This window comes from Orussus abietinus, unplaced genomic scaffold (genome assembly GCF_000612105.2).
Source record: "Orussus abietinus isolate OABI.00-Male unplaced genomic scaffold, Oabi_2.0 scaffold513, whole genome shotgun sequence".
In the NCBI taxonomy this organism is placed as follows: Eukaryota; Metazoa; Arthropoda; class Insecta; order Hymenoptera; family Orussidae; genus Orussus; species Orussus abietinus.
The window spans coordinates 11,685-39,372 of NW_019394691.1; the positions used below are offsets into that span (position 1 = coordinate 11,685).

At 46.8% G+C, this 27,688-nt stretch overlaps 1 protein-coding gene across 2 annotated transcripts; it reads left to right on the top strand.

The window, feature by feature from the left end:
• Positions 1-1,415: 1,415 nt before the first annotated feature.
• LOC105702820 (prolactin-releasing peptide receptor) lies at positions 1,416-27,549 on the top strand. Of its 2 annotated transcripts, none has more exons than XM_012430687.2 (3): positions 1,416-3,616; positions 4,438-4,629; positions 27,006-27,549. In XM_012430687.2, exons 1-2 carry the CDS (start codon positions 2,696-2,698, stop codon positions 4,609-4,611), a joined length of 1,095 nt encoding a protein of 364 aa, XP_012286110.1. In that variant the 5' UTR covers positions 1,416-2,695; the 3' UTR covers positions 4,612-4,629; positions 27,006-27,549. The 2 variants fall into 2 exon arrangements, with proteins under 2 accessions (XP_012286110.1, XP_012286111.1); XM_012430688.1 differs by lacking the exon at positions 27,006-27,549 and adding an exon at positions 5,069-5,349.
• Positions 27,550-27,688: the final 139 nt, after the last annotated feature.

Sequence of the window (27,688 nt, forward strand, 5' to 3'; positions counted from 1 at the left end):
CACGTACGCTTGACTCGATAACAAATCTCGAGTTTCCTTAGAATTTCCCCTGTGAGAAGCTATCCGTTTCCGAAGGACCAAAGAGAAATTTTCAACTATTCCGCTTGTTTAACGAATTCTTTGCTTGCGAGCAAAAATCCATGTACATAGCGCTTAACTCGATAACAAATTTCCCGTGTGAGAAGCTCTCCGTTTCCGGAGGACCAAAGTGCAATTTTCAATTCTCCCGCTTGTTTAACGGATTCTTTGCTTGCGAGCAAAAATCCATGTACATGGCGCTTAACTCGATTACGGATCTTGAATTGTTTTTCGCGTTTCTCTTCCGAAATGATCTTCATTTCCAAAGGGTCAAAGTGGAGTTTTCAATTCTCCCGCCTGTTTAACAGATTCTTCATCCCCTCCCAAGGGAGCTTAACAATTTTTCCTCTCGTTTAGCGGGAGCTCCTGTGAGCGAGAATACCTCAACCCAAGCTTAAGGTGAAGTGAAACACGTCGAGGAACTTGATCGACGTCGGTACAGGAGATTTTTCTAAATGCCTACGTTCCCGACGTTCATTTTTATATTGACAGCTGTGTCGAATTATATTCGGTATTGTCCTAAATGGCATACTCCACCTGTCGTTTTCGTACAATAATTATAAAGAAATCGAAGCAAAACTCCAGAAATCCTCTGGATTCATGCTTTCTGGGGCCCTAATTGGCTGCAGGGGGACCCCCTGCGCCATCTGTGATTTCCAGGTCAACTAAATTTTCACTCCGAGACCTCGTATTCCCATCGTTTTGGCATAGAAGCGCATAAAACACTTTTTTCGCCTTTATCCCGTTCAAATGCGAGTTTATCGACTACCAGAGTGTTCTAAATTGTCGTAAGATTATCCTGACCCTTTCGTTTCTCATATCAGAGCCTTCGATAACTGTACATTGATCGAAATATGAGAGCTCGACCCCATTTTGGTTTTGGTCTGGGCTGAGTTAAAAAATTGTTTCCAAAAATCCAAATTTTGAAGGTGTTAGGACAATTCTTAGCTGATCAGGAGTGACGTGTCAAAGTTTCGGACAGTTTGGTCTAATACCCTTGAAAAAAAGTGTTGTATTCGAATCGACCGATATGAAGGGGGTTTCACTTCATCTTAATCGCCGCGTAGGTGTACTCTTGGTGGCCGTTAAACGAGCCGCACTCGGGAGCGGAGCGGGCGCCGCGATCGGGAAGCGTCGCGACGCTTGCGCGAAAAACCGCGGCCGGGCGCCGCGGCAATTTTCCGAATCCAGTCGCGGAGAGCGATCGGCGCGGCGGGCTTGGGACGCTTTCCTCCGACCAGCGTCGACTCGGAGCGACGTCCATCGACGACGCTCCCGGAACCGACGCCGGCGACGTCCCTTCGGGGGAAATGGACGGTTTCGGAGCCCCGGGGAGATCCGCGTCGCGCCGCTGGGAAATTCGACGACCGCGGATTTGCCACGTGCCGGTGGCGGCGAGCGGCGGACGGTGCGCGGCTGAAAATCAGTTTCCCAGGATTTCCGGATCCCAATTGCGTTCGGAAACGATTTAATGTCAATTTTCCTGATTGCGGAGAGCCCCGCGTAATCAAGGCGCCCCCAGGGGATCGATTCGCATGGAAATCGGCGGACGCGTCGACGAGCATCGACAGGTGGACGCGAGAGAGGACCCGAAGCTACGGACTATTAACTATTAACTATAAACTATACCTAAAGCGGAATCGTCTGAAAAGGTCATCTTGGGCGTGATAAGACGACTTTTTTAAAAGGACGCGTGCTATCTTTGGCCTTTCAAAGCGATTCTTTAAAAAGGATACGCGCTATCTTGAGTCTGATGATACGATTTTCTCAGGACATATTGCCATCTTGGGTCTGATAAAACAATTCTTCAAAAGGAAACGTGCCATCTTGAACTTCCCGAAACGATCCTCTGAAAACGAGCCGCGTTATCGCGGGCCTCCTAAAACGATTTTTCCAGAACTACCCGCGTTATCACTGGCCTCCTAAAGCGATTCCCTCGGAACACGTGCCATCTCGGCGTCCTAAAACGAGGTTCCCGAAACGACACGTGCCATCGCCGGTCCGGGTCCTCTTCGGAGGACTATTTCCGTCCACTGGTGGCCGCGAGCGGAAATTCCGCGAGAATCGCTCGCCTCGAAAAAAAGGAAGGAAGGTCAAGTTCTCAAGAGTCGGAAAACCGACGCGGAAGGTGCTCGCCAAAAGCCGAGGATCGAGTTTCGGATCTCCAGGAAGGGACGTCGATTACGGGAACCTTCCGATGGAAACGGCGCTCGTAAATTCGCCCGAATCCGGGCAGAAGCTCTCACTCCGAAACATTAATTAAACGGGATTGAGTGATTTACGGGGTAACTAAGTTCGCAAGAGTTACGGGCGGACTCGCTTGTAAATCCAACCGCGTCGAGTGAATTTGAAAACCTGGCGAGCTCCCCGAAGAAAGTCGCGTCGACGTCGAGGTAACCCAGAGGTCTCCTCCCAAGGACCTCCTGGTAGCTCTCCGAGGGATTCCGCCCCGATTAGGGGTTTCTATCTCCAGGATGAGAGACCCTAATTTGCCAAAAGCCCCCCGATTCTCGAATTTGAAGCGCCCTCGAGAACACCCTTCGAGGTCGTGAACTCCGAGTTCCTGGGACCGGAAGAGTTATCGTTCTCCAGGCGAAAAAGGGAAATCGTCGAAGACATGAACGACTCGGAGGTGGACTCGGTCGACTTCGAGGACCCCACCAAGTACCTCCCCGCGAAGGTGATCTTCTCCGGGCTGTACTTGACGATCTTCCTGCTGGGGATCTTCGGCAACGTGGCCGTGTGCTTCGTGGTGGCTCGCAACCGGCAGATGCAGACGGTGACGAACCTCTTCATCGCGAACCTGGCCTTGAGCGACGTTTTGTTGTGCGCCCTGTGCGTGCCGTTCACCCCGCTCTACAAGTTCCTGGAGGGCTGGGTGTTCGGCAGGTTCCTGTGCCACCTGGTGACCTACGCGCAGTGCGTCAGCGTGTACATCAGCACCCTGACGCTGACCAGCATCGCCGTGGACCGGTACCTGGTTATCCTGTACCCGTACCGGCCGAGGATGAAGGTGGGGGTGTGCCTGGCGGTCATCTTCGGCATCTGGGTGGTGGGCCTTCTCTTGACGTTGCCCTACGGCCTCTTCATGAGCCTTCGTCTGGAAGGTTCCCACGCCGTCTGCGAGGAGGCCTGGCCCAGCGAGCCCTTCCGCAAGGCCGTCGGCTCTCTGAACCTCCTCCTGCAATTCGTCCTACCTTTCGTCGCCATCAGCTTCTGCTACACCTGCGTCTCCCTGCGGCTCAGGGTCCAGGCCAGGTCTCGACCTGGAAATAAGAGCGGACGTAGAGAGGAGGCCGACCGCGAGCGGAAACGCCGCACCAACCGCATGCTCGTCGCCATGGTCGTCATCTTCGGCATCTCCTGGCTCCCCCTCAACGTCGCCAACGTCGTCAACGACTACTTCTCCTCTGCCAACGAGTGGTCCTACTACAACCTCGTCTTCTTCGCCAGCCATTGCCTCGCCATGAGCAGCACCTGCTACAACCCCTTCCTCTACGCCTGGCTTAACGACAACTTCCGCAAGGAGTTCAAACAGGTGCGTGCCGGATTATCTCGCCCACCTTAGACTAGCGGCGTCTCCTCCTCGCTGGGAGACTCCTCGGGTAACGAGCCCCTTTCGCTGGTCGCCGACCTGAAATGCACACCTAATTAGTGGGGACGCCTTTCGCTCCCTCCTCTTCGGATGTACCAGAATTGCGTCCTTTCGACTCCTCGACGAGCTTCGAATTCCTCCCTCCTCTTCGGATGTACCAGAATTGCGTCCTTTCGACTCTTCAACGAGCTACGAATTCCTCCCTCTTCTTCGGATGTACCAGAATTGCGTCCTTTCGACTCCTCGACGGGCTTCGAATTCCTCCCTCCTCTTCGGATGTACCATAATTGCGTCCTTTCGACTCCTCGACGAGCTACGAATTCCTCCCTCTTCTTCGGATGTACCAGAATTGCGTCCTTTCGACTCCTCGACGCGCTTCGAATTCCTCCCTCCTCTTCGGATGTACCAAAATTGCATCCTTTCGACTCCTCGACGCGCTTCGAATTCCTCCCTCCTCTTCGGATGTACCAGAACTGCGTCCTTTCGACTCCTCGACGAGCTTCGAATTCCTCCCTCCTCTTCGGATGCACCAGAATTGCGTCCTTTCGACTCCTCGACGAGCTACGAATTCCTCCCTCCTCTTCGGATGCACCAGAATTGCGTCCTTTCGACTGCTCGACGCGCTTCGAATTCCTCCCAGGGTGGAAATCCGGGGCGATTTGCGCCCGCCATTTTGTTTTGCGTCCTTGGAATGGCGGCGGCCTCACTTCGTCATGGTTTTTCGGCTTTTCGGCCTTCTTTCATTGGTTTTCTACCTTCGAAAGGTCTTACCCTGCTTCCTGAGGAGGCCTGCTCCGAATGGGACCGACACCGTTCAGGAGAGTCTTCTTCTGAGTCAGTCGACCAAGGCGAATCATCTGGAACTGTCGACGGTCGGCGCGGTTAAAATTTCCACCAGCCCTAATTCCAAGGACCTCGAGGACGATGCCGCTCTCTGAGGTCGACGCCGCGCCAGGGTAAGTTCGAGCGGTGGCCTTGAGGGATGAGCCAGAAAAACCCCGCGGAATTTGCGATTAAAATTCTACCCTGGGCTGGAGGAACTTCCCGAGGGAGGGTGCGGACTCGAGGATGAGGAAAAAGGGACGGAAGTAACGAGCCGGAAGGAAGTCCCAAGCGGGAAGCTTCCGGGACGTGCGAGTCGACGCAACGAGAAGGAATCCCATCGAACCGGAGAATACAATTGAATGGTACCTAAGGAAACATTTTGTAAATTCAAGGAATAATTATCTGACTCGAATAAACCCGAATAAATTGGACGAGCCCTTTCCAAGGAATCGCGGCGACTTATTTCAGGGTACTCGGGTAAAATATAATTATCCCAAATGAATTTATGAAATATTTCATTGGGACTACTCGGAGGAATATCTCTTTGCTTCAATGGATTCCATTTTTCAGGGCAAGGAGACCGAGGGGATGGCTTGTCCCTTTCCGTAGTTTCCGGCGCGTCTTGTTGCGGGGCAAACGGGGTGGGATGAAAAACGCAGTCGATTCGTCGCTTCGGGGGAAATTCGAGCGAAATTCGCCGGAATGAAGACGAACGAGGCATCGCGTCGGTGCAATTCGTGGCGACGGTCGATCGAAGAAATGCAAATACCATCGATCGGCAATTATTTTGTATGGCGCAACCACGCCTAGGACGTCTCGGAAACAATTGTACGGAGGACGTGTATAATAAATGTAGGATCAAATTTCAAGTGTCAGGATTAACATGAACGGTTGGATTATTAATAAAAAAAATTAATATAACGAAATCGAATACATTGAAGAGTACGTCTTAAAGATCTCAGAAAAAGGGACTTGACTTTCCCTCCGACTTCGCTCGAGCTCTCCTCAGTCAGAATTAACTCTCATTCGATCATTCTCATCCAGCCTCACTCTAATTTCTTTCTCACTCAATTCATATTCCTCACTCTCTCATTCCCACACTCATCGATACATTTCTTTGTGCGTCAAAATTCTCACTCACGGCCGCTCGCACTTCACGAACTCTCAACCACGCATAAACGGTATCACCTATCGAGCTGTCATTTGTGCCCATAATTATGAAAGTAGTCTAAGTCAAAATTAAAAAAAAATGAGTTTATCAGTTATTTCACGCCATATTATTTCAAACGAAATTAATTCAATGTAATTTCGAAACAAAAAATATATGACTTAGACCACTTTCATAATTATGAGCACATTTAATCTAAATACTTCTCACTTCACCCCACAATCATACAAACATTACATTTCACTCTAACTTCTATTTAGTCTAATTCTTAATCTTTATTGCCTTATTGGCGACACAACTATTCGTATAGCTAAACGCTTTCATCTTTTTTTTTTATTCTATTAACTTTATTGGATCGCACAGGGCACTGACACTACATAAATGCCGGTTCGAGTTAAATATGTTCCGATTGGAGGGCGCGGGGAAGGGGGAGAATTGATTTATCAACCCGATGAGGACTTCTTTTCGTCACGCGAGATCAAAACCTCTCCAGGACTGCTCGATCTAAAGGTTGCTCTCACGTCGTATCGTTACATCAAGGACTATTTCCCAAGGGGATCCGGAATCGAATTGCGCGACTCGCGAGTGTTCTCCAATGGGAGATATAAGAGAGGCCCTGGAATCGCCGCCAGGAAATAACCACCCTTCCCGCAGTTTCGCTGCCAATTTATATTCGACATTTTCCAGGAGCTCGTAAAAGGATCCGTCAGCTCCTCGCGTCACACCCTCGGCTCGAAAACAGAACCATTTATTATCGGGTGCACTAATTTCGGCCTAACGTGAAATGATATATTGATAAAAGCAACGGCCGATCCCCAGGGTAAAGGTGGAGTGAAACCCCCTTCAACTCAGTCGATTCGAATACAACACTTTTTTTCAAGGATATTGGACCAAACTGAAACTTTTACACATGACTCGTGATCATCTAACAATTGTCCTGACACATTCAAAATTCGGGTTTTTCCAAAACATCTTTTAACTTAGTCCAGACCAGAATCAAAATGGCGTCGAGCTCTCATATTTCGATCAATATACAATTATCGAAGGCTCCGATATGAAAAACGAAAGGGTCAGGACAATTTTATGACAATTTAGAACACTCTGGTAATCGATAAACTCACATTTGAACGGAATACAGGCAAAAAAGTGTTGTATGCGCTTCTATGCCAAAACGATGGAAATACGAGGTCTCGGAGTGAAAATTAAACTGACCTGGAAAACACAGATGGCGCAGGGGGTCCCTCTGCAGTCAATTAGAGCCTTAGAAAGCATGAATGCAGAGTATTTCTGGAGTTTTACTTCGATTTCTTCATAATTATTGTACGAAAACGACAGGTGGAGTATGCCATTTAGTGCAATACCCAATCTAATTCCATCCAGCTGTCAATATAAAAACCAACGTCGGCAACATAGGTATTTATAAAAATCTTCTGTATCGATGTCGATTAAAATTATATCGCAATGTCGCAATTAATTCAAGTAAAAATGCCATGTTAAGCATATTTATGCATTGTCTAATTTGTAGTTTCTCCACTCTTCGTTTTTGTACGTGAAACTTCACTTATTAGGCGTGCAGAAATGCATGTAAATTTACATAGACTTTTATCAATATAAGTACTTTCGGAGATTACGAAAAGAAGTCTTAGTTAGAAAGACCGCGGTTTCGTAGTAATACGTAATTATTATAAATTGTTTCATACATTACGTACAAAACTAAAACGCTAAATCGTTCTATACACGAAGAAGATGCATTAATAATTACTTCTGTTTATCTTACGTTGAGACGTTAGTATAAATTTTGTATTTTCCTGTTTGTTGGTCTTATCAATTTTGAAATTTGCCGCCAAATTCGCGGGCTACGCTTCTTGCCCTCGCTCGGGATCGAGGGTAGAAAGTGTAGAAAAAGTGTACACACGGGGTAGATGCCCTTGCAAAACGCTTTTAAGATATTGATATTTTACCGTTAGGAATCGATACTGATCGCGACGTATTATTTCCGTCACTAAGCTGAGTACCTCCGGCAACAATCAGTCGGTCCGAGTTTGAGGTGGCCCGTGGGAGTACAAACTAATAGTACTGGTCTGGAGCCAATACCAGTATGATTGATTGCAGCCGCGAGGGAATATCCACCGAAAGCATTGGCCGGTAAAAATATGAAATCGAGGTTAACCAATGCCAAGGAGCGTTTTCCAGCGCATTGCCGCAAATTGCATCTCGACAATGCGCCCCGTTCACTCGAGCCCGACTCTCGGTGTTTGTATTTTTCGCGGGGATTTCCACGAACCACCAGAGAGCAATTAAATCCAGCGGATATAACGCAAACCTCATTACTTGATCCGTCCGTTCACGCATTCCGGACGAGCCGTCCTCGGCCCTGATGCATCGCGCGCATTCCAAACGTTCCCGAGTAAAACGTCAATTTATATTCTAATTACGTCCTCCGAGGCCGAAACGAGCTGTCCCGGTAGGGTCGAAAGCCCTAGAAGACGTCGATTCTAGGGATTGTGTCTCTGACGATAAAAAATGAAAAAAGAGGGAATTTAAGGTGAAATGAAACACGTCGAAGAACTCGATCGATGTCGATAAAGAAGATTTTTATAAATGCCTCCGTTGCCGACGTTCGTTTCTATATTGACGGCTGGGTCGAATTGTATTGGGTATTGCGCTAAATGGCATACTTCACTTGTCGTTTTCGTACCATAATGGCAAAAAAATCGAAGTAAAACTCCAGAAATCCTCCAGATTCATGCTTTCTGGGGCCCTAATTGGCTTCAGAGGGACCCCCTGCGCCATCTGTGATTTCCAGGTCCATTAAATTTTCACTCTGAGACCTCGTATTTCCATTGTTTTGGCATAGAAGCGCATAAAATACTTGTTTCGCCTTTATCCCGTTCAAATGCGAGTTTATCGATTACCTGAGTGTTCTAAATTGTCATAAAATTGTCCTGACCCTTTCGTTTCTCATATCGGAGCCTTCAATAATTATATATTGATTGAAATATGAGAGCTCGACGCCATTTTGATTCTGCTCTGGGTTACGTTAGAAAATTATTTTAAAAAATCCAAATTTTTAATGTATCAGGACAATTCTTACAATTAGATGATCACGAGTCATATGTCAAAGTTTCGGATAGTTTGGTTCAATACCCTTAAAAAAAGTGTTGTACTCGAATCGACTGATTTGAAGGGGGTTCCACTTCACCTTAAAAAAAAGTGTTGTATTCGAATCGACTGATTTGAAGGGGGTTCCACTTCACCTTAAAAAAAGTATTGTACTCGAATCGACTGATTTGAAGGGGGTTTCACTTCACCTTAACGAGGCGAATTCGCGAGCGCAAAGTGGCTACTTCTTCCAGGAGTCCGGTATTCCTGATTAGAATCCTAGACGTCGGGGGTGGGTCATTCTGGGGGACGACGAGACTCGTCGTGTCGTATTTTCTCTAGAGTATGCCCGATGAGCCACTCCGAGGTAATTGGCGTTAACCAAATTGCTTTCTGTCTCCCTTAATCGCGACTACAGAGAGAAGAGCGATTAAGCCGATGGACGACGGTTGCCGGTTGCAGGAGCCTCCACGGTTGCTCCAATTACCCGACTGTCCCTCTCAATTGATCCGGGACGTCGAAGGAGAGACGCGAGTCCGCCTCCGTCGATCCTGGAAAGAAAAGAAACGCGTCGGTCGATGGAAGGAAGACCCTTGGTCACGTCGTTGGCGGGGAAAACGCGGGAGCTGCTTTCGGGGATTTGAAAGTCGACCCTCGTTGTCGGGTTCATTTGGTGCACGGTACGTGGGCGAAATGGCTCCGCGGGAAGAGCACCGTCCGTGGCACCTGTCTTTTGCGGAAAATTCAAAGCTCGTAATTCCGCGGCAAAGCCGCAGGAAGGACTGCACTTGACAAAAGGGAACTTCGTTAGGAGCGCGCCGGGGCGAAGAGATTCTTTTCCGCGGATTGACGGCCCTTTCCGCGAGACTTCCGCGGCGGGTCAAAGGAGAATCGGGATCCAAAGGGCCCGATAAACGGGGATACGTTATCGGTACAGGGGGAAACCGGAAGCGGCGAGCTTCGGCTCCGCGTTCGCCGCATGCGGCGCCTCCGACTAATTCCTCCTGTATCTCGCGCATTTATCTCCGGACTGTAATTCCAAGCTGCGTTATCGGATCTGCGGTCGCCTGGTTTAATAACCCGCTGGTAGCATACTTCTACCCGTGATAAGCCTATCTCCCTCTTTCGCGATAAGACCGTCGCGGCCGAATCGGGGCGGAATCGATGCAGATCGATGAGATACCCTGGACACGTCTTAAGGTGAAGTGAAACACGTCGAGGAACTTGATCGACGTCGATCAAGAAGATTTTTCTAAATGCCTACGTTGACGACGTTCGTTTTTATATTGACAGCTGGGTCGAATTATATTGGGTATTGCACCAAATGGCATACTCCACCTGTCGTTTTGGTACAATATATATCAAGAAATCGAAGTAAAACTCTAGAAATCCTCTGGATTCATGCTTTCTGGGGCCCTAATTGACTGTAGAGGGACCCCTGCGCCATCTGTGATTTCCAGGTTAATTAAATTTTCACTCCGAGACCTCGTATTATCATCGTTTTAGCATAGAAGCGTATACAACACTTTTTTTGCCCTTATCCCGTTCAAATGCGAGTTTATCGACTATCAAAGTGTTCTAAATTGTCGTAAAATTGTCCTGACCCTTTCCATTCTCATATCAGAGTCTTCGATAATTGTATATCGATCGAAATATGAGAGCTCGACGCCATTTTTGTTCTGGTCTGGAGTGAGTTAAAAAATTTGTTCAAAAAATCCAAATTTTGAATGTGTCAGGACAGTTATTAGATGATCAGGAGGATGTGTCAAAGTTTCGGACAGTTTGGTCTTTTACCCTTAAAAAAAAGTGTTGTATTCGAATCGACAGATTTGAAGGGTGTTTCACTTCACCTTAACTCTTCCTCTCTTCCAGTAAACAAACTTACTGACTTTTTCACGTTAAACAAAATGGGTTCCCTTACTTATCGTTCTGCTACAACCACATCATATATGTGCCCATAATTATGAAAGTGGTCTAAGTCATATATTTTTGCTTTCAAAATTACATTGAATTAATTTCGTTTGAAATAATATGGCGTGAAATAACTGATAAACTCATTTTTTTTTTTAAATTTAGACTTAGACCACTTTCATAATTATGGGCACATATATCTTAACAAGCTTTTTATCTACTTTTGTCGAAACTTTTTCCACTGTCTTTCCTGCCCTCTTCAATAGAATCTGCTATCTTTTAACCCACTGGTAGAATACTTCTACCCGTGATAACCCTATCTCCCTCTTTCGCGATAAGACCGCCGCGACCGAATCGGGGCGGAATCGATGCAGATCGATGAGATACCCCGGACACGTCGTCGGCACTCCCGGGATTGCTTCACGTTTTTCCACTTTCCGCGGGCGGAACGCCGAGGACGTAGTTCCGGGAGTCGAAACTTCACGTCGGACGACCGGAGGACGGGCGCGGAAATGTTCAGGGGCTGTTCGCACGTGCGGTCGAGATGCGGTTCCGAAAAATTCACGGAATTCCAGGACTCCATTTTCGCGACGACTCGACCGGGATGCACTTCCATCAGCGGATCCCGACCGCACCGTCCGGCCATTCCGCGCGGAAATTGATCGTTTGGAGCAAGTGGCTGGAGAAAAAATTTAATAAGGGACGCGATTCGGCCCCATTTCGGAGGATTTAGGGATTCGGGACATTTGGGGATAAGTTATGCCATAGAAGTTGAGAGTCTCATCCCGATGTCTTCGAGATCCTCGAGGAAGGAACTAGAGCCCACCAAACACATATTACGGTTACATAACACTGGAATAACATGATATATAACAAATGTTATTCAAAAGATACATTAATATCATATAACGTCGAGTTATTACCGCTCGGTAACATTGTTACAAACTTGTAAGCATTGTAGTTATATGATATTAAGGTGAAGCGAGGAACTTGATCGATGTCGATAAAGAAGATTTTTCTAAATGCCTACGTGTCCGACGTTTGATTTTATATTGACAGCTGTATCGAATTATATTGGATATTGTACCAAATGGCATACTCCACCTGTCGGTTTCGTACAATAAATATCAAGAAATCGAAGTAAAACTCCAAAAATCCTCTAAATTCATGCTTTTTGGGGCCCTAATTGACTGCAGAGGAACCCTCTGCGCCATCTGTGATTTCCAGGTCAATTAAATTTTCACTCCGAGACCTCGTATTCCCATCGTTTTAGCATAGAAGCGCATACAACACTTTTTTTGCCTTTATCCCGTTTAAATGCGAGTTTATCGATTACCAGAGTGTTCTAAATTGTTATAAAATTGTCCTGACCTGGTTTCTCATTTCTTCTCATATCAGAGCCTTCGATAATTGTACATTGATCGAAATATGAGAGCTCGACTCCATTTTAGATCTGGTCTGGGCTAAGTTAAGAAATTTTTTCCAAAAATCCAAATTTTGAATGTGTCAGGACAATTCTTAGATGATCCTGATAATCCTGATGAGATGAGATTCTTAGATGATGAGATGTGTCAAGATTTCGGACAATTTAGTCCAATACCCTTCAAAAAAAAGTGTTGTATTTGAATTGATTGATTTGAAGGGGGTTTCACTTCACCTTAACATAACATATAACATGTTACCGATATGTTATGTATACATTACATTATTCGTTTTATCACAGGGTTATATATCTGCGGAGGGAATAGTAATACAAATCTTACTTATGTGTTATATGTATGTTACGTTACATGTCACAAATGTTATGTCATGGTTATATTGTTGGGATGTAACCGTGTTTGGTGGGAGGGACGTTGCGGTTCTTTTGGAGCCTTTGACGGAGGTTATGCGATTCGTGATATGGAAATAATCGGGGAGGGTCTTCTTCGTGGCGGCGACGCTCGCGGACTCGAAATTTCATTCGGAATTCCGGGATGTAAATGACCACCGGCGTTATTTCCAGAAACGCATTACGCTAGGGGGTGAAATACCGGAAGCCGCCGAGGGAAGTGAAATTGAGGAAATTCGCGGAAAATATTCGGGGATAAATCGCCGACATTGGGAGGTGGCGTTTCACGGCCCCACTTTCCGAGAGTGCGAGATGCCGGAGCGGAAGAAAAAGGACCGGATAGCTCTCTCCTTCTTGGTTTTCGTTTTCCCACTGAACACTTTCGGCTGGAACCATGCTAGGTCGCCTCATCGAGTTCCGGATCAACGACGCGTCCTGGAAAATGTGGAAAAAAAAATGAGTTATGACATCGCTGCTTTCGGGGAAATCTGATGGACGCGAGATGGGCGGAAAAGAAAGAAAGAAAAAAAAAAGAAAAAACACCCGTCGCGAGTATCGAGACTCGGCTTGATACCAACCTCGTCAGAAATCGCAATATTTCCCCCACGACTCGGAATGATTTGTCGCCGGCGACCCGGTCGGACGATTTCCATTTTTTATCCGAAGAAGGGACGATCCGTGCGTACCATGCCGAGGACTAACTTATCGACTTGCTGGAAGTTCGCCTTACACTTTCCCACTTTCCGGAGATGAGGGACCCTCTCCGGGAGGAATAACTACGAGCTCCCCGAGTTTCAATGTGAATACTACGCCGCGTTACCCGGATTTCGGGTTATAAAACTTTATTCTCCCCCGGCCCCGGCATCTTCGAAATTGTTTCGGTCCACCCCCGCAACGGGAGAGACCTAGGCTTCGAATCGCGACATTTCGACCTGGCGAGGTTGCCTCGGAAAATGAGTTTTCCGCTACCTCGCCGAGGACCGACCGACTCGTAACCAGGAGCGCGAGGCTCCACATGTGGATCGAAATTCATTTTCCGATGTTTCACCTGTGAGCTTCTCGATTTCGCTCCAGCGATATTCGGCGATATCGAGTTCCTTCGGATTCGGACGGGGATTCCTGTCGATGGCTGGTAATTCCTTCCGTAGGTTTGCATCCTTCGTTAGACTTATCCGATAATTCCCGGAGAGCCAATATTTGTGCAATCGATTTAAGACAACTCGCCGTTTATCGGAAGGGAAGGCACAGGTTTGGCCAGGTGAACCGAATCAGGTGAATGTTAAAATGGCGTCAAACCGTCCGTATCAATTTTCATAAATCTCTACAAATCTCTAGACGATCAGCCTAGGTGAATCGAATCAAGTGGATGTTAAAATGGCGTCAAACCCTCCGTATCAATTTTTATAAACCTCTAGACGATCAGCCTAGGTGAACCGAATCAAGTGGATGTTAAAATGGCGTCAAACCATCCGTATCAATTTTTATAAATCTCAATAAATTTCTAGACGATCAACCTAGGTGAATCGAATCAGGTGGATGTTCAAATAGCATCAAACCTTCCGTATCAATTTTTATAGTGGATGTTAAAATGGCATCAAACCCTCCGTAGCAATTTTTATAAATCTCAACAAATCTCTAAACGATCAGGATATCTAGGATGACTCTCTCCACGTAATTTCTCCTTTTTTGCGATTTCGTGGGAGGTTGAACCGAATCAGGTGGATGTGTTAAAATAGCGTCAAACCCTCCGTATCAATTTGTATAAATCTCAACAAATTTCTAGACGATCAGGATATCTAGGATGACTCTCTCCACGTTATTTCTCCTTATTTGCGATAACTTGGGAGGTTTTTCTGCACCATGAAGGACTACTCTCCGTCTCTCTCCCTCGGCGTCGTTCCCACTTGTGGATTCGCGATGGCTGAGATATTAGTTGTAAAGCACGGTTAGCTCCGTGCCTCGTCCAGCAACACGTGGATATCCATCGACCCCGCGCTGCTTTTACCGTCGAGCAAACAGAAGCTTCATTATCAGCGACCCCGTGTGCACACGCTTTTACTTACGCTCTCCAGCTCGATATCTATTTCCCTCCGCCATTCCGCTATCGTTATCTCGATTTTGCGACCCCCACCTCGGCGCCGACTTTTTGAGCCGCCTGCTCCCTTTACGAGAGGTGATTACTCCGGGTTCCCGCGATTAAATTCATCCTCTCCCGCCATTATTGCCGGCTACCGTCGTAAACGGAATATCGTCCTCCAGGTCGTTCGACCCATCGGTCGACTTTTCCACTGAATAGAACTTGTCGAGCTTTCAGCCGAGCTTTTCGGGTTTCCCTGTGTCCTTTCCGCCGGGGGAAAAATCGATGCCGGATAAATACGCACTAATGCCGTACTCTTTGAGCCTCGTCCTCGGATCCCGGTAAACCGCCGGCATTACTCTTTGGCGCGAGTATCGATCTCGGGATGTAATAAATATTCATTCGTTTAACCCTTCCCCCGAAGGGGGTCAATATTTACCGGCACCTTTGCAGCCGTTGCGTAGCCTCGATTGTTAATTCCCACCGAGCTTCTTTTACCTTTACTCGTCAGGGCTTTTCGATCGCTTTTAACCCTTTCGTTACCTTGGACGAGATATCTCGCGACCTAATACTGGCCGATTTACGCTTTTGACGAGATATCTCGCGACCCGGTAGTAGCCGAGCAACGCTTTCGACGAGATATCTCGCGATCCGGTAGTAGCTGTATTTATTTCTTCCTTTTAGCTATACGAATAGAATTAGTTATACAATATATTCATCTAGAATGTCAAAATATTGGTGCTAGAAAGCTGTATTATCGTCAAAAGCGTTAATCCGCTACTACCGGGTCGCGAGATATCTCGTCAAAAGCGTTGATCGGCTACTACCGGGTCGCGAGATATCTCGTCAAAAGCGTTGATCGGCTACTACCGGGGCGCGAGATATCTCGTCAAAAGCGTTAATCTGCCAGTATTGAGTCGCGAGATATCTCGTCCAAGGTAACGAAAGGGTTAAACGCTTTTACTTCCCCGTGAAGGTACGGTGGGTTAGTAGGATCTAACGAGATCCAGTTAGATCCTACTAACGTTACGCACCTGCCGATCCTACCGTAGAATCCTGGGAATGGGGTCCCAGGTGTACCGATGCAACGATATTTACCCCCTTCTTCCTTTTCCTTCGGTCCTGCTTCCTATTTTAACCCTTTCGTTCCCTTGGACGAGATATCTCGCGACCCGATACTGGCCAATCAACGCTTTTGACGAGATATCTCGCCACCCAGTAGTAGCCGATCAACGCTTTCGACGAGATATCTCGCGACCCGGTAGTAGCTGTATTTATTTCTTCCTTTTAGCTATACGAATAGAATTAGTTATAAAATATATTCATCTAGAATGTCAAAATATTGGTGCTAGAAAGCTAGATTATCGTCGAAAGCGTTAATCCGCTACTACCGGGTCGCGAGATATCTCGTCAGAAGCGTTGATCGGCTAGTATCGGGTCGCGAGATATCTCGTCAAAAGCGTTAATCGGCCAGTATTAGGTCGCGAGATATTTCGTCAAAAGCGTTGATCTGCCAGTATCGGGTCGCGAGATATCTCGTCAAAAGCGTTAATCGGCCAGTATTGGGTCGCGAGATATCTCGTCCAAGGTAACGAAAGGGTTAATCCGCAGGGGTCGATACGCCTCCACCGGCGGAAGAGTGTCCCCGTTCCTCGGGGGAATCTCGCTTTCCAGAGCCTAATAAATATCCAGTCAGCCATCCATCCCTCGCCCTTTCGTCCTGCCTGGAATTCCTCGCAATTGTCGGAGTTTCATACTTTCGTCCTCTTATTACGAGCCATGTCAGTCGGTTCCTCGGGAACGACGAGCAGCGGCCTCCTCTTGGCGAGGCAGCGAGACTTCCTCTTAACTCCGGGGGCTGATTACGTCCTCCAGGATCGCCCGGGTGGAATGCCTTGGAATTACTTTCCCTGGGTGGGTTTCCGAAACCGTCGACGACTCCACTCGGCGGATCCGGACTCGTTTCCCTGAAACAAGCCATTCCGTCATTCTTGAAACGAGGATCTCCACGTCCGACCGGAGAGATCCCAAAGATTCCTCGGTCCGACTCGGTCGAGGTACGGAAATATTATTTCGAAAAGCTCCACGGGGTCGAGGGATATCTGAATTCCCGGGGAAGCGTAACCGGATACTCCCTGAGGAAGCAGAGAAAATATTTCACCGGCGTCCCCGGGGACGCGTCGATCCGCTTCCTCCGTGAGTAAGGCAACGTCGATAGGTCGGGACAGATATCGAGAGTCGTGAATAATAATTTCTGATTGATTCGAGCCTCGATTCCTATCGATCCGAGCCATTTGAGGCCGTCCTTGCAGGAGCTCGTTCCCTGCATCCATTCGGACCCTGAAGACGCGGGATGAGAAAGACCTCGAGGGGGACCCAAGGAGAGCAATGACGAGCTCGCGCGAAGATCAACGATGCACTTTCATCCCTCGCTCCGAACCCAATTACGCGATACGACTCCACCTGGGGAGCCTGGCTCCGTCTTATGTCACACGTCGGATCAGGGGGAATTAATTCGATCTTCGATCGCTCGTTATGGCCGCCTCGCGTGGTCGAAGGAACTTCCTGCAAGCTTCCTTGCACGTTACTCTTGTCCTGCTCGCGTGTTCCGTGAATCTACCGAAAGTTCCTTTCGAATTCAATATTTCCGAAAATTTTGTAACAGCCTCGAGAATAAAAAGTGCACCTTCGACTTCGTAGGTGCACAGGAGGTCTTCCATAGATTCTATTAAGAATTCCTTTTACCAATTTCGATTAACTCATTACGAGGTACCTTCTCAAACAAGCGTTATCTCCTCTGCCGCGAAATTTCGAGACAATATGCAAAGATGGAGACGAAATTTCTACAAATTTTGCACTAGCCTCAAGAATAAAAAGTGCAACTTTGACTTTGTAGGTCCAGAAGAGGTCTTCGATGGGTTCTCTTAAGAATTCCTTTTACCAATTTCGATTAACCCATTACGAGATACCTTTTTAAACTCGCGTTATCTCCTCTGCCGCAAAATTTCGAGACAATATACAAAGATGGAGACGAAATTTCCAAAAACTTTGTACCAGCCTCGAGAATAAAAAGTTCACCTTCGACTTCGTAGGTGCACAGGTCTTCCATAAATTCTCTTAAGAATTCCTTTTACCAATTTCGATTAACCCATTACGAGGTACCTTTGCAAACGCGCGTTATCTCCTCTGTCGCGAGATATCGAGACAATATGCGATGATGGAGTCGAAGTTTCCAAAAGTTTTGCACTAGCCTGGAGAATAAAGAGTGTACGTTCGACTTCGTAGGTACACAGGAGGTCTTCCATAAATTCTCTTAAGAATTCCTTTTACCAATTGCGATTAACCCATTATGAGGTACCTTTGCAAACGCGCGTTATCTCCTCTGTCGCGAGTTATCGAGACAATACGCGAAGATAGCGTTGAAATTTCCAAAAATTTCGGACGAGTCTCCAGAATAAAAAGTTCACCTTTGACTTCCTAGGTCTAGAGAAGGTCTTCGATGGGTCTTCTTAAGAATTCCTTTTACCAATTTCGATTAACCCATTACGAGGTACCTTTGCAAACGCGCGTTATCTCCTCTGTCGCGAGATATCGAGACAATACACGAAGATAGCGTTGAAAATTCCAAAAATTTCGGACGAGCCTTGAGAATAAAAAATGCACCTTTGACTTTGTAGGTCCAGAAGAGGTCTTCGATGGGTCCTGTTAAGAATTCCTTTTACCAATTTCGATTAACCCATTATGAAGTACCTTTGCAAACGCGCGTTATCTCCTCTGTCGCGAGATATCGAGACAATACGCGAAGATATCGTCACGGCCGGGTGATTTGCCCCACCTCATTGTCCTTTATCGAATTCTCTCGCTTCGTCGTGTGTCCCCCAGGTCCCTCCTGCCCGTGGGTGTTTCTTCGACCGAGTCGAGACGCCCTTCGGGGAAAGTTTTCGCTCCAACGCCCGGAATCGTCTTTCCCAGGAAGACAGGAAACGCAAGAAACTATGATCCCCTAAATTCTGCTTCTCCGTGCGCCTTCGAATGTCCAAGGTCGATCCTCGAATTTTCTTAAATGGACCCATGGCGCTTTCCATTAAGCCTCGCGCCCCGACAAAAAGGTCCATATCTCGTCTCTCTATATCTCATCGCTTTTTCCATCCCCTTGTTTCCGCCACCTGAAAAATTTCCCGTGAATCGGTCCTCCAAATCCTCAGAGGATCTTACGAGTAAACGAATGGAATCGAACTGCCCTAACTTACCGCGACATTAATTTTCCGTTCAGAGGCCAAATCCTCAAATACTCCCGCGCGTTAGAAAAGCCATCTCGACAGGACGCGGACGAATCTGGCGACTTGGAGTACTGTGTCAACCTATTACTCGTTATCCATTACCCGTCACCCATTTGCCCGTCGCCCATTACCTACGACACGACACCCGGGGCTACATTAATGGATTCAGCGCGTATGTTACCTATATCGGGAAGGCTCCACGCGGAGATCACCCCCTGGGCACGAGACTCCCGCCTAGGACTATTTTAGATCGACTTCAGGACAAGATTACCTCGATTGACCTCCGAACCTCTTCTTGATAGTTCCCCGGATCTGAAATAAAATACAAATTTTAATCAGCGAGTGTAAGGTACGGTGATGGACGTAAATGTTTTTCCAACACATATTGGCGGCGCCATATCTGCATAGAAGGCGTTTATGCCGGCTACTGTACTATTTTAGATCGACTCCACAACAAGATTCCCTTGAGTGACCTCCGACCCTCTCCTTGATAGTTCCCTGGGTCTGAAATAAAATTCAAATTTTAATTAGCGAGTGTAAGGTACGGTGATGGACGTAAATGCCTTCCCAATACATACTAACGGCGGTATATCTGCATAGAAGGCATTTATGCCGGATACTGTACTATTTTAGATCGACTCCAGGACAAGATTCCCTTGAGTGACCTCCGAACCTCTCCTTGATAGTTCCTCGGATCTGAAATAAAATACAAATTTTAATCAGCGAATGTAAAGTACCGTGATGGACGTAAATGCCTTTCCAATATATACTGGCCGCGCTATATTTGCATAGAAGGCATTTATGCCGGCTACTGTACTATTTTAGATCGACTCCAGAACAAGATTTCTTTGAGTGACCTCCGAAACTCTCCTCGATAGTCCCCCGGATCTGGAATAAAATACAAATTTTAATCAGCGAATGTAAAGTACCGTGATGGACGTAAATGCCTTTCCAACATATACTGGCGGCGCTATATTTGCATAGAAGGCGTTTATGTCGGCTACTGTACTATTTTAGATCGACTCCAGGACAAGATTCCCTTGAGTAACCTCCGATCCTCTCCTCGATAGTTCCTCGGATCTGAAATAAAATACAAATTTTAATCAGCGAATGTAAAGTACCGTGATGGACGTAAATGCCTTTCCAACATATACAGGCGGCGCTATATTTGCATAGAAGGCGTTTATGCCCGCCACTGTACGTTTCAAAGTATACCGGGCAAAGAGGGGAAGATTGTACCTGAAAATCGACGGATTCGGTCGAGGTAGTTTCTCGGACCGGAATGGAAATGACGTAGGGCTTTGGCTCCCGACCGATGTCGAGCCTTTTCAATTCCACGGTTTACAGCCTTCCCCCGTGACGTGGAAATCCTTCATGGTTGTTCTCTCGAGAGCACGCCGGACATAAATCCTTCCAGCTAAGAGACCGTAGGGACTCGTCGCACCTCGCGCGGTAAACTTGCGGATTCCAGAAAAAGAAGAAGACTCGACGTCTCCTCGACGTCGCTTGGACGTCTCATCGACGTGGGATTTCCATGGGGTAACAAACACGACGATCCGTAATGGGTCGCAGCCCAGATAAGATATCTATAGTTCCAGTTATTTTTATGATGTCGATTGCAACTACTCTCGCCCATTCCTAATATCCATTTTATGTCTACGAGATGTCGATTTTCCGTATTATTATAAATTAATTTCCGATGCAATGGAGTTATTCCACCGTAATTCAAACAGGTCGTTCGTTTCATTCCTCTTATTTTCGAGATTTCGATGGCATCTACTCTCGCTCGTTCCTAATCTCCATTTAACGTCTACGAGATGTCGATTTTCCGCATTCGGCTAAATTAATTCGCGAAGCAATGGAATCATTCCATCGTAACTCAAACGGGGCGTCCGTCTTATTTTTCTTATTTTCGAGATTTCAATTGCATCTACTTTCGCCTGTTCCTAATATCCATTTTACGTCTACGAGATGTTGATTTTCCGTATTCGGCTAAATTAATTCCCGATGCAATGGAATTATTCCACCGTAACTCAAAAAAGGCGTCCGTTTCGTTCCTTTTATTTTCGAGATTTCAATTGCATCGACTCTCGCCCATTCCTAATCTCTATTTTACGTCTACGAGATGTCGATTTTCCGTATTCTTCTAAATTAATTCCCGATGCAACGGAATTATTCCATCGTAACTTAAACGGGGCATCCGTCTTATTCTTCTTATTTTCGAGATTTCCATTGCATCTACTTTCGTCTGTTCCTAATATCCATTTTACGTCTACGAGATGTCGATTTTCCGTATTATTCTAAATTAATTCCCGATGCAATGGAATTATTCTATCGTAACTCGAACGAAGCGTCCGTTTCGTTTTTCTTATTTTCGAGATTTCAATTGCATCTACTCTCGCCCATTCCTAATATCCATTTTACGTCTACAAGATGTCGATTTTCCGTATTCGGCTAAATTAATTCCCGATGCAATGGAATTATTCCACCGTAACTCAAAAAAGGCGTCCGTTTCGTTCCTCTTATTTTCGAGATTTCAATTGCATCTACGCTCGCCCATTCCTAATCTCCATTTTACGTCTACGAGATGTCGATTTTCCGTATTCTTCTAAATTAATTCCCGATGCAATGCAATGATTCCACCGTAGCTTCGAGCGCTCGTTTCGAGGATCCTTGCCCTCCTTATTTGCAAGGAGAACTTCGCAGGACTCGAATGGCACCTGACGAATTCGTTTTAAATTCAATTCTGGGCGTAAATACAAGCAAAAGAGGGTAAAACGGACGGACAGGAGTGCGAAGCGAAACGTCCACATGACTTCCGGCAGTCAAGTTTAATGGGGCTTGAAGGGTGGGTTCACCTTTCAATTTCCCCTCCGCTCCACTTCGGACTTTCGTCTTTTTCCACGGTGCACCATTTCACGTTGAAAACATGGGATTCCGTTGTAAATCGCCCTGCCTCGCGACATGCCACGGTTTTTATGGGCCGGTTTCATCAGCGAGAAAAGTTACTCGTTTTATATAGAATACAATGCGAGCCCTCCACCCGAGTGCGTTATTTAGAAATTAATAACGGACACCGAGCGACGAAAAATAATAGAAAGGGATTAAAAACGACGGTGGGATTTTCGCTTCCGGGCTTAATGACCTCCATTTTCCGACGATAAGTCACGATAATGAAAACCCCGAGACGATAGGGGTGTAGGGAAGGAAGCTCGTATCTCGAGGGCGAGGAATGAACGTTTCCATTATTTTTCTTTGTCATATTAAAGTTTCCGACAACGATATATCATGGAGCGGGAAGATCTAGTTCTGGCCGAGATCGCTTCTTTAAGATATTTTCTAACGCACGTAGGCATGTTCCCTGGTCCAGGCGAGGATAAATCTCCCTTGGACGTCCCATGGATCTCTTATTACCTTTCTAGCGCTCGTAAGACTCCCCATGGTTCATTTAATTAATTAATGTACCGAGAAAAGCGATGCGAACGTCCCTTTTTAAAGCGTTTCGTCCATTGTCCCGGCGCGGGCGAAACGATCGTTGAAACAATTCATAAACAATTTGGAAATAAATGGGGTCGACATCTTCTCGAGTTATCGCGAGAATTCCTTCTAGCGAACTTTTTATGAACGTAATGACTCGAGTTGGGTATAAACAATCTCTTTTGCTAATCCTTGAGTGAAATCCTCGACTTGATGCGAACGCCTATTTTTTAAGCGTTTCGACCATTGTCCCGGCGTGGATGAAACAATTCATAAACGATTAATAAACAAAAGGGGTCGAAGTCATCTCCAGTTCAAAGTTCTCGCGAGAATTTCTTCGAGTAAATTTTTTACGGACGCAACAATGCGGTTTGTGCATAAATAACATCTTTTACTAATCCTCGACTATTGCCAACGCCATTTTTTTAAGCGTTCGTCCATTGTCCTGGCAAGGACGAAATAATTCATAAACAATTAATAAACAAAAGGGGTCGAAGTCATCTTCTCCAGTTCAGAGTTCTCGCGAGAATTTCTCCGAACAAATGTACGGAAGTAGCAACGCGATAGCATAAACAACTTCTTTTACTAATCCTCGACTATTGCAAACTCCCCTTTCTTAAACCTTTCGTCCATTGTCTCGACGCAGACGCAACAATCTTCGAAACAATTCATAAACAATTTAGAAACAAAAGGAGCCGACGTCATCTTCTCCAGTTCAGAGTTCTCGCGAGAATTTCTCCGAACAAATCTACGGAAGTAGCAACGCGATAGCATAAACAACCTCTTTTGCTAATCCTCGACTAAGCCTGAGGTAAATTTCGGAATATTGGCTTTGTCCCCGATAACCACCAAAGCTAGAGTACAGGTACAAAACGCCGAAATCCAATTAAGCCGGCATTTAAGCCATAACTAAATTACCGAGTAGTCGATAGTTTGCCCAAAATTTGTGGACCTAACAAATTGGCACCCGCTCTAGTGTAAATCTGGGCATCATCTTGAACGGATAGGCATCCCTAAATTAAGCTATCCGTCCAAGAAGGCGAAGGATAAATCCTAAACGAACGTGGAAAGGACTCCAGGACACGAGTAGGAGCTTATTTCAGTAGAAATGGGAGCCTCCATTCTAAGATCCATAAAGGACCGTCTGGTCGATTCCTGGAGCTCATAAGCTCCTCGGTGAACGTTATCAGCGAATGGCATGCCAATGGAGGGAAAATTCGATAGTTCGGCAACGGATCTGACGTCATGTCGGTTCGTTCCACGCAGATGGATGCAGCTCGCCCGTGTAATGTCGTACACGTACGCGGGCCCGCGGATAATAGTCACAGATATAGCGTACATTTGCGCATACGAGTACAAGAGAGAGTACACAGTCATCCGCGGAAGTTCGACGCAGGTTTTCGACTCGAGCATCTCGCCGCTGCGGTTCCATAATCGATATTTCGACCCAGAGCGAGCCTGTCGATTCTTCCCTCACCCTGAGCAGTAAATTACATTGCAATCGATGTTTCCTGGTAAATGGCGAGACCTCCCTCGAGGATCGTCGCCTGGAAGATAATTCTCGATGGCGAGGTTCAAAGTGCTCTGGACTCAAAGAAGATCAAGATGGCGTCGGTCCCTAGGTGGAGGATTCAAGGTCTACGTGGGCTGGAAGCGGCTCCAAGACGCTCCGAAGATGGGGTGTCGCTTTCCTGGAAAAGCGGGAAAGCAGGACTCAATTAGAGCGATCGATGGAGGAGATACTCGGTGACGATTCGCCGGGTTCGGTTTACCCGAGGACGAGTTCCGAGTTCCTCCTCCGGCGACGCCGAGGCGTCGAGTTACCCGGATTGTCTGCCCCCGTAACGAGACTGTGGTTCGAGAAACGGGAGACGCTACGTGGGGCAAAAAAGACGTCGAAACGTTAACGCGGCAGGAATATCGCCAGGGGGGAAGACTTTGGGGACGTAAACGCGGGAAGATCGAGGGGGAGCGTACGAGTAAAGCGTTCGCCTTCGGTCCCGCTCGGGGAGCCGAGGGAAAATGTGAGGGACGTCGAGATGTTTGCGCGATACTCTTTTTTGCCCCGCCGGAAGGGCGCCCGGAAAAACGGAAGGCCGAGTGGAACGATCGCTCTTTTCGGGAACTCACATCCCCGAAATTCGGCGAGGAATTCGCTGCGAGGAGTATAAAGAGAGTTTTCACGAAATGGAAAAGCGTCGAGACGTTTGAGCGAAACAAAATGGCGGCCGGAAATGGGAAACCCTGTGGGGCGTTCGCTCTTTTCGGAAACTCTTATCCCCGAAACTTGGCGAGGAATTCACTGCGAGGAGTATAAAGAGAGTCTTCATGAAATGGCGGAGCGTCAAGATATTTGAGCAAAACAAAATGGCGGCCGGAAATGGGAAACCCTGTGGGACGTTCGCTCTTTTCGGGAACTCTTATCCCTGAAACTCGGCGAGGAATTCGCTGCGAGGAGTATAAAGAGAGTCTTCATGAAATGGCGAAGCGTCGAGATGTTTGAGCGAAACAAAATGGCGGCAGGAAATGGGAAGCCTGGGGGACGATCGTTCTTTTCGGGAACTCGCATCCCCGAAACTCGGCTAGAAATTCACTACGAGGAGCATAAAGAGGTTTTTTCACGAAATGGCAAAGCGTCGAGATATTTGAACGAAACAAAATGGCGGCAGGAAATGGGATGCCTGGGGGACAATCGCTCTTTTCGGGAACTCACATCCCCGAAACTCGGCTAGAAATTCACTACGAGGAGCATAAAGAGAGTTTTCACGAAATGGAAAAGCGTCGAGATGTTTGAGCGAAACAAAATGGCGGCCGGAAATGGGAAACCCTGTGGGACGTTCGCTCTTTTCGGGAACGCATCCCCGAATCTCGAGGAGAAATTCGCTGCGAGGAGTATAAAGAAAGTTTCCACGAAATAGCAAAGCGTCAAGACGCTTGAGCGAAACAAAATGGCGGCCGGAAAAGGGAGGCCGAGGAATTCGTTGCGAGAAGTACGAAGAGAGTTTGCACAAAATGGCAAAGCGTCGAGATGTTTGAGCGAAACAAAATCGCGGCCGGAAATGGGAAACCTCGTGGAACGATGGATGGACGAAGAATTCGCCGCGACGCGCGAACAATACGATGCCGCGAATAATACAAAGGCTTTCTAAAAAAAACGAGACGACAGACGCTTAATATCGGCAGACTTTGCAGGTGCATTCGTCCCGAAGAACCGATTGCATTTCCGAGCCTTTAGGCAAAGTAGTTTAAAGGGGTGGTCTGGTTTTATTAATTAGCCCGGGGCTTTGTTAATTCCGTTCCGGCGCGCTCCTCGTATAAAAGTCCGGTTCGCGGATTTAGCGGCGCCGCGCGTTTCCGGTTGGCCCGGGTTTGCCTAAATTAAGCGTTAAGGGTCGCGCGGGCAAATCGCCGGCGTTTCCGGCCGCGATCTCCTCGCGCAGGTGCCGCTCACCAACGAAGGGTGAAACGGCGGAGCAATTCGCGTCCCGCGATCCGGAATTGCATTGTGTGAGAGGGAATTGACAGTGAGTCGAGCCCGAGCGAACGAGGACGTCCCTCTCTTTTCATCGAGTTAGCGGCGAGCCTCGAAATCGGAAACGCCTCTCACCCGGGCCACGTCCATCTCCTGGGGGACGTATGGAAACGTCAGGGGACCGTCGAGTGCTCGACACGAAACGCACATCCTCCGTAGGCGGAAAGGAGACATCGGAAAAACGAGCGAAATTTCTTTTATCCTATATAGATCCTACACAGAAAGACCACGAGACGTTCTCGTTCGTTTTCGCGCATGAAGGTGAAGAGAAATCCCCTTCAAATAAGTCGATTCGAATACAACACTTTTTTTTAAGGGTATTGGACCAAATTGTCCGAAACTTTGACACGTGGCACGTGATCATCTAAGCATTGTCCCGACACATTCAAGATTCGGATTTTTGGAAAACATTTTTTAACAGTCCAAACCAGAATCAAAATGGCGTCGAGCTCTCATATTAATTGCCGTAATTGACTGCCGAGGGACCCCCTGCACCATCTGTGATTCCCAGGTCAATTAAATTTTCACTCCGAGACCTCGTATTTCCATCGTTTCGGCATAGAAGCGCATAAAACACTTTTTTCGCCTTTATCCCGTTCAAACGCGAGTTTATCGACTACCAGAGTATTCTAAATTGTCGTAAAATTGTCCTGACCCTTTCGATTCTCATATCAGAGCCTTCAATAATTGTATATTGATCGAAATATGAGAGCTCGACGCCATTTAATTCTGGTCTGGACTAAGTTAAACAATTTTTTCCAAAAATCCGAATTTTAAATATATCGGGACAATGCTTAGATAATCATGAGTCACGTGTCAAAGTTTCGGACAGTTTGGTCCAATACCCTTAAAAAAAAAAAAGTGTTGCATGAATCTACTGATTTGAATGATTTTTCGCTTCATCTTAAGGGGTTAATGAGGTCCAAGCGCTATTAAAGCACGATTAACGCCTGATAAGGCGCGGTTAAGACGCGTCTTGGAGCTCCGGTCCTATCCATCGCGTCAGGTCGGCAACGCCTCCAGAAACGCGATAACCCCGCACAGAGGTGTTTACTTGCGATCCGTTTATCGGTCTAATTATCGGTGGCTCGCAAGAAGAGGGGCGATTCATTTTATTTCCCCGTGCTTTCAGGCGTGCCGACCCAGGGAGCAGGAGAAGAGCTCGAAGGCGACCGTCATCCAAGGATCGCGACCGAACCGAGGGTAACGATCGATTCGTCTCGTCGTTAATTGGTTCCTCGCCATCGGACGTCCTCTTGCGACGTTTTTGCGGGCTACCATGAACTCTTCTTACGGTGCAGCCAAAATTGGGACCCTCTCCATGGACACGGTGCAGTCGGATGCACCCGGAGGATACGTAGCGACCTTGGTGGTTCTTTTATTTTTCCCCCTTTGCAGAGCACCTAACATCGGCAACGTCCTTTCTTCAGCATTCTCGTCCTTACAAGGAAGGTATCCCAGGTCGATCTCTTCGATTTCATTTCTTTCATAATATGTTATAGTAGACTAAGAACTAAGCGACACGTATTTTTTTTTATCTGCCATTAAACACTTTAAGGGGGTGAAGCCACCATCCAAAGGAAGGCATGTCAAGGAGCGATTTGGCAGTTCCATCCACCAGAACATAATATTTTTCATTTCTCGTTATGAGAAAGCTTTTCTAAATGGATTGGTTAAAAAATATTATGTTCTTTCCTAGGAGTACAAAATATTTGTCCTGTATTTTCTACATAGTTAACGAATATCGTACATTTTAAATATTTGCAAAACGTTTACATTAAAATATTATCTCTACAATATTTATACCATATTAGC

Coding starts and splice junctions, on each gene's coding strand:
- LOC105702820 (XM_012430687.2), top strand. CDS start 2,696: ATGAACGACTCGGAGGTGGACTCGGTCGACTTCGAGGACCCCACCAAG. Junction 3,617..4,437: donor TCCGCAAGGAGTTCAAACAG/GTGCGTGCCGGA, acceptor TACCTTCGAAAG/GTCTTACCCTGCTTCCTGAG.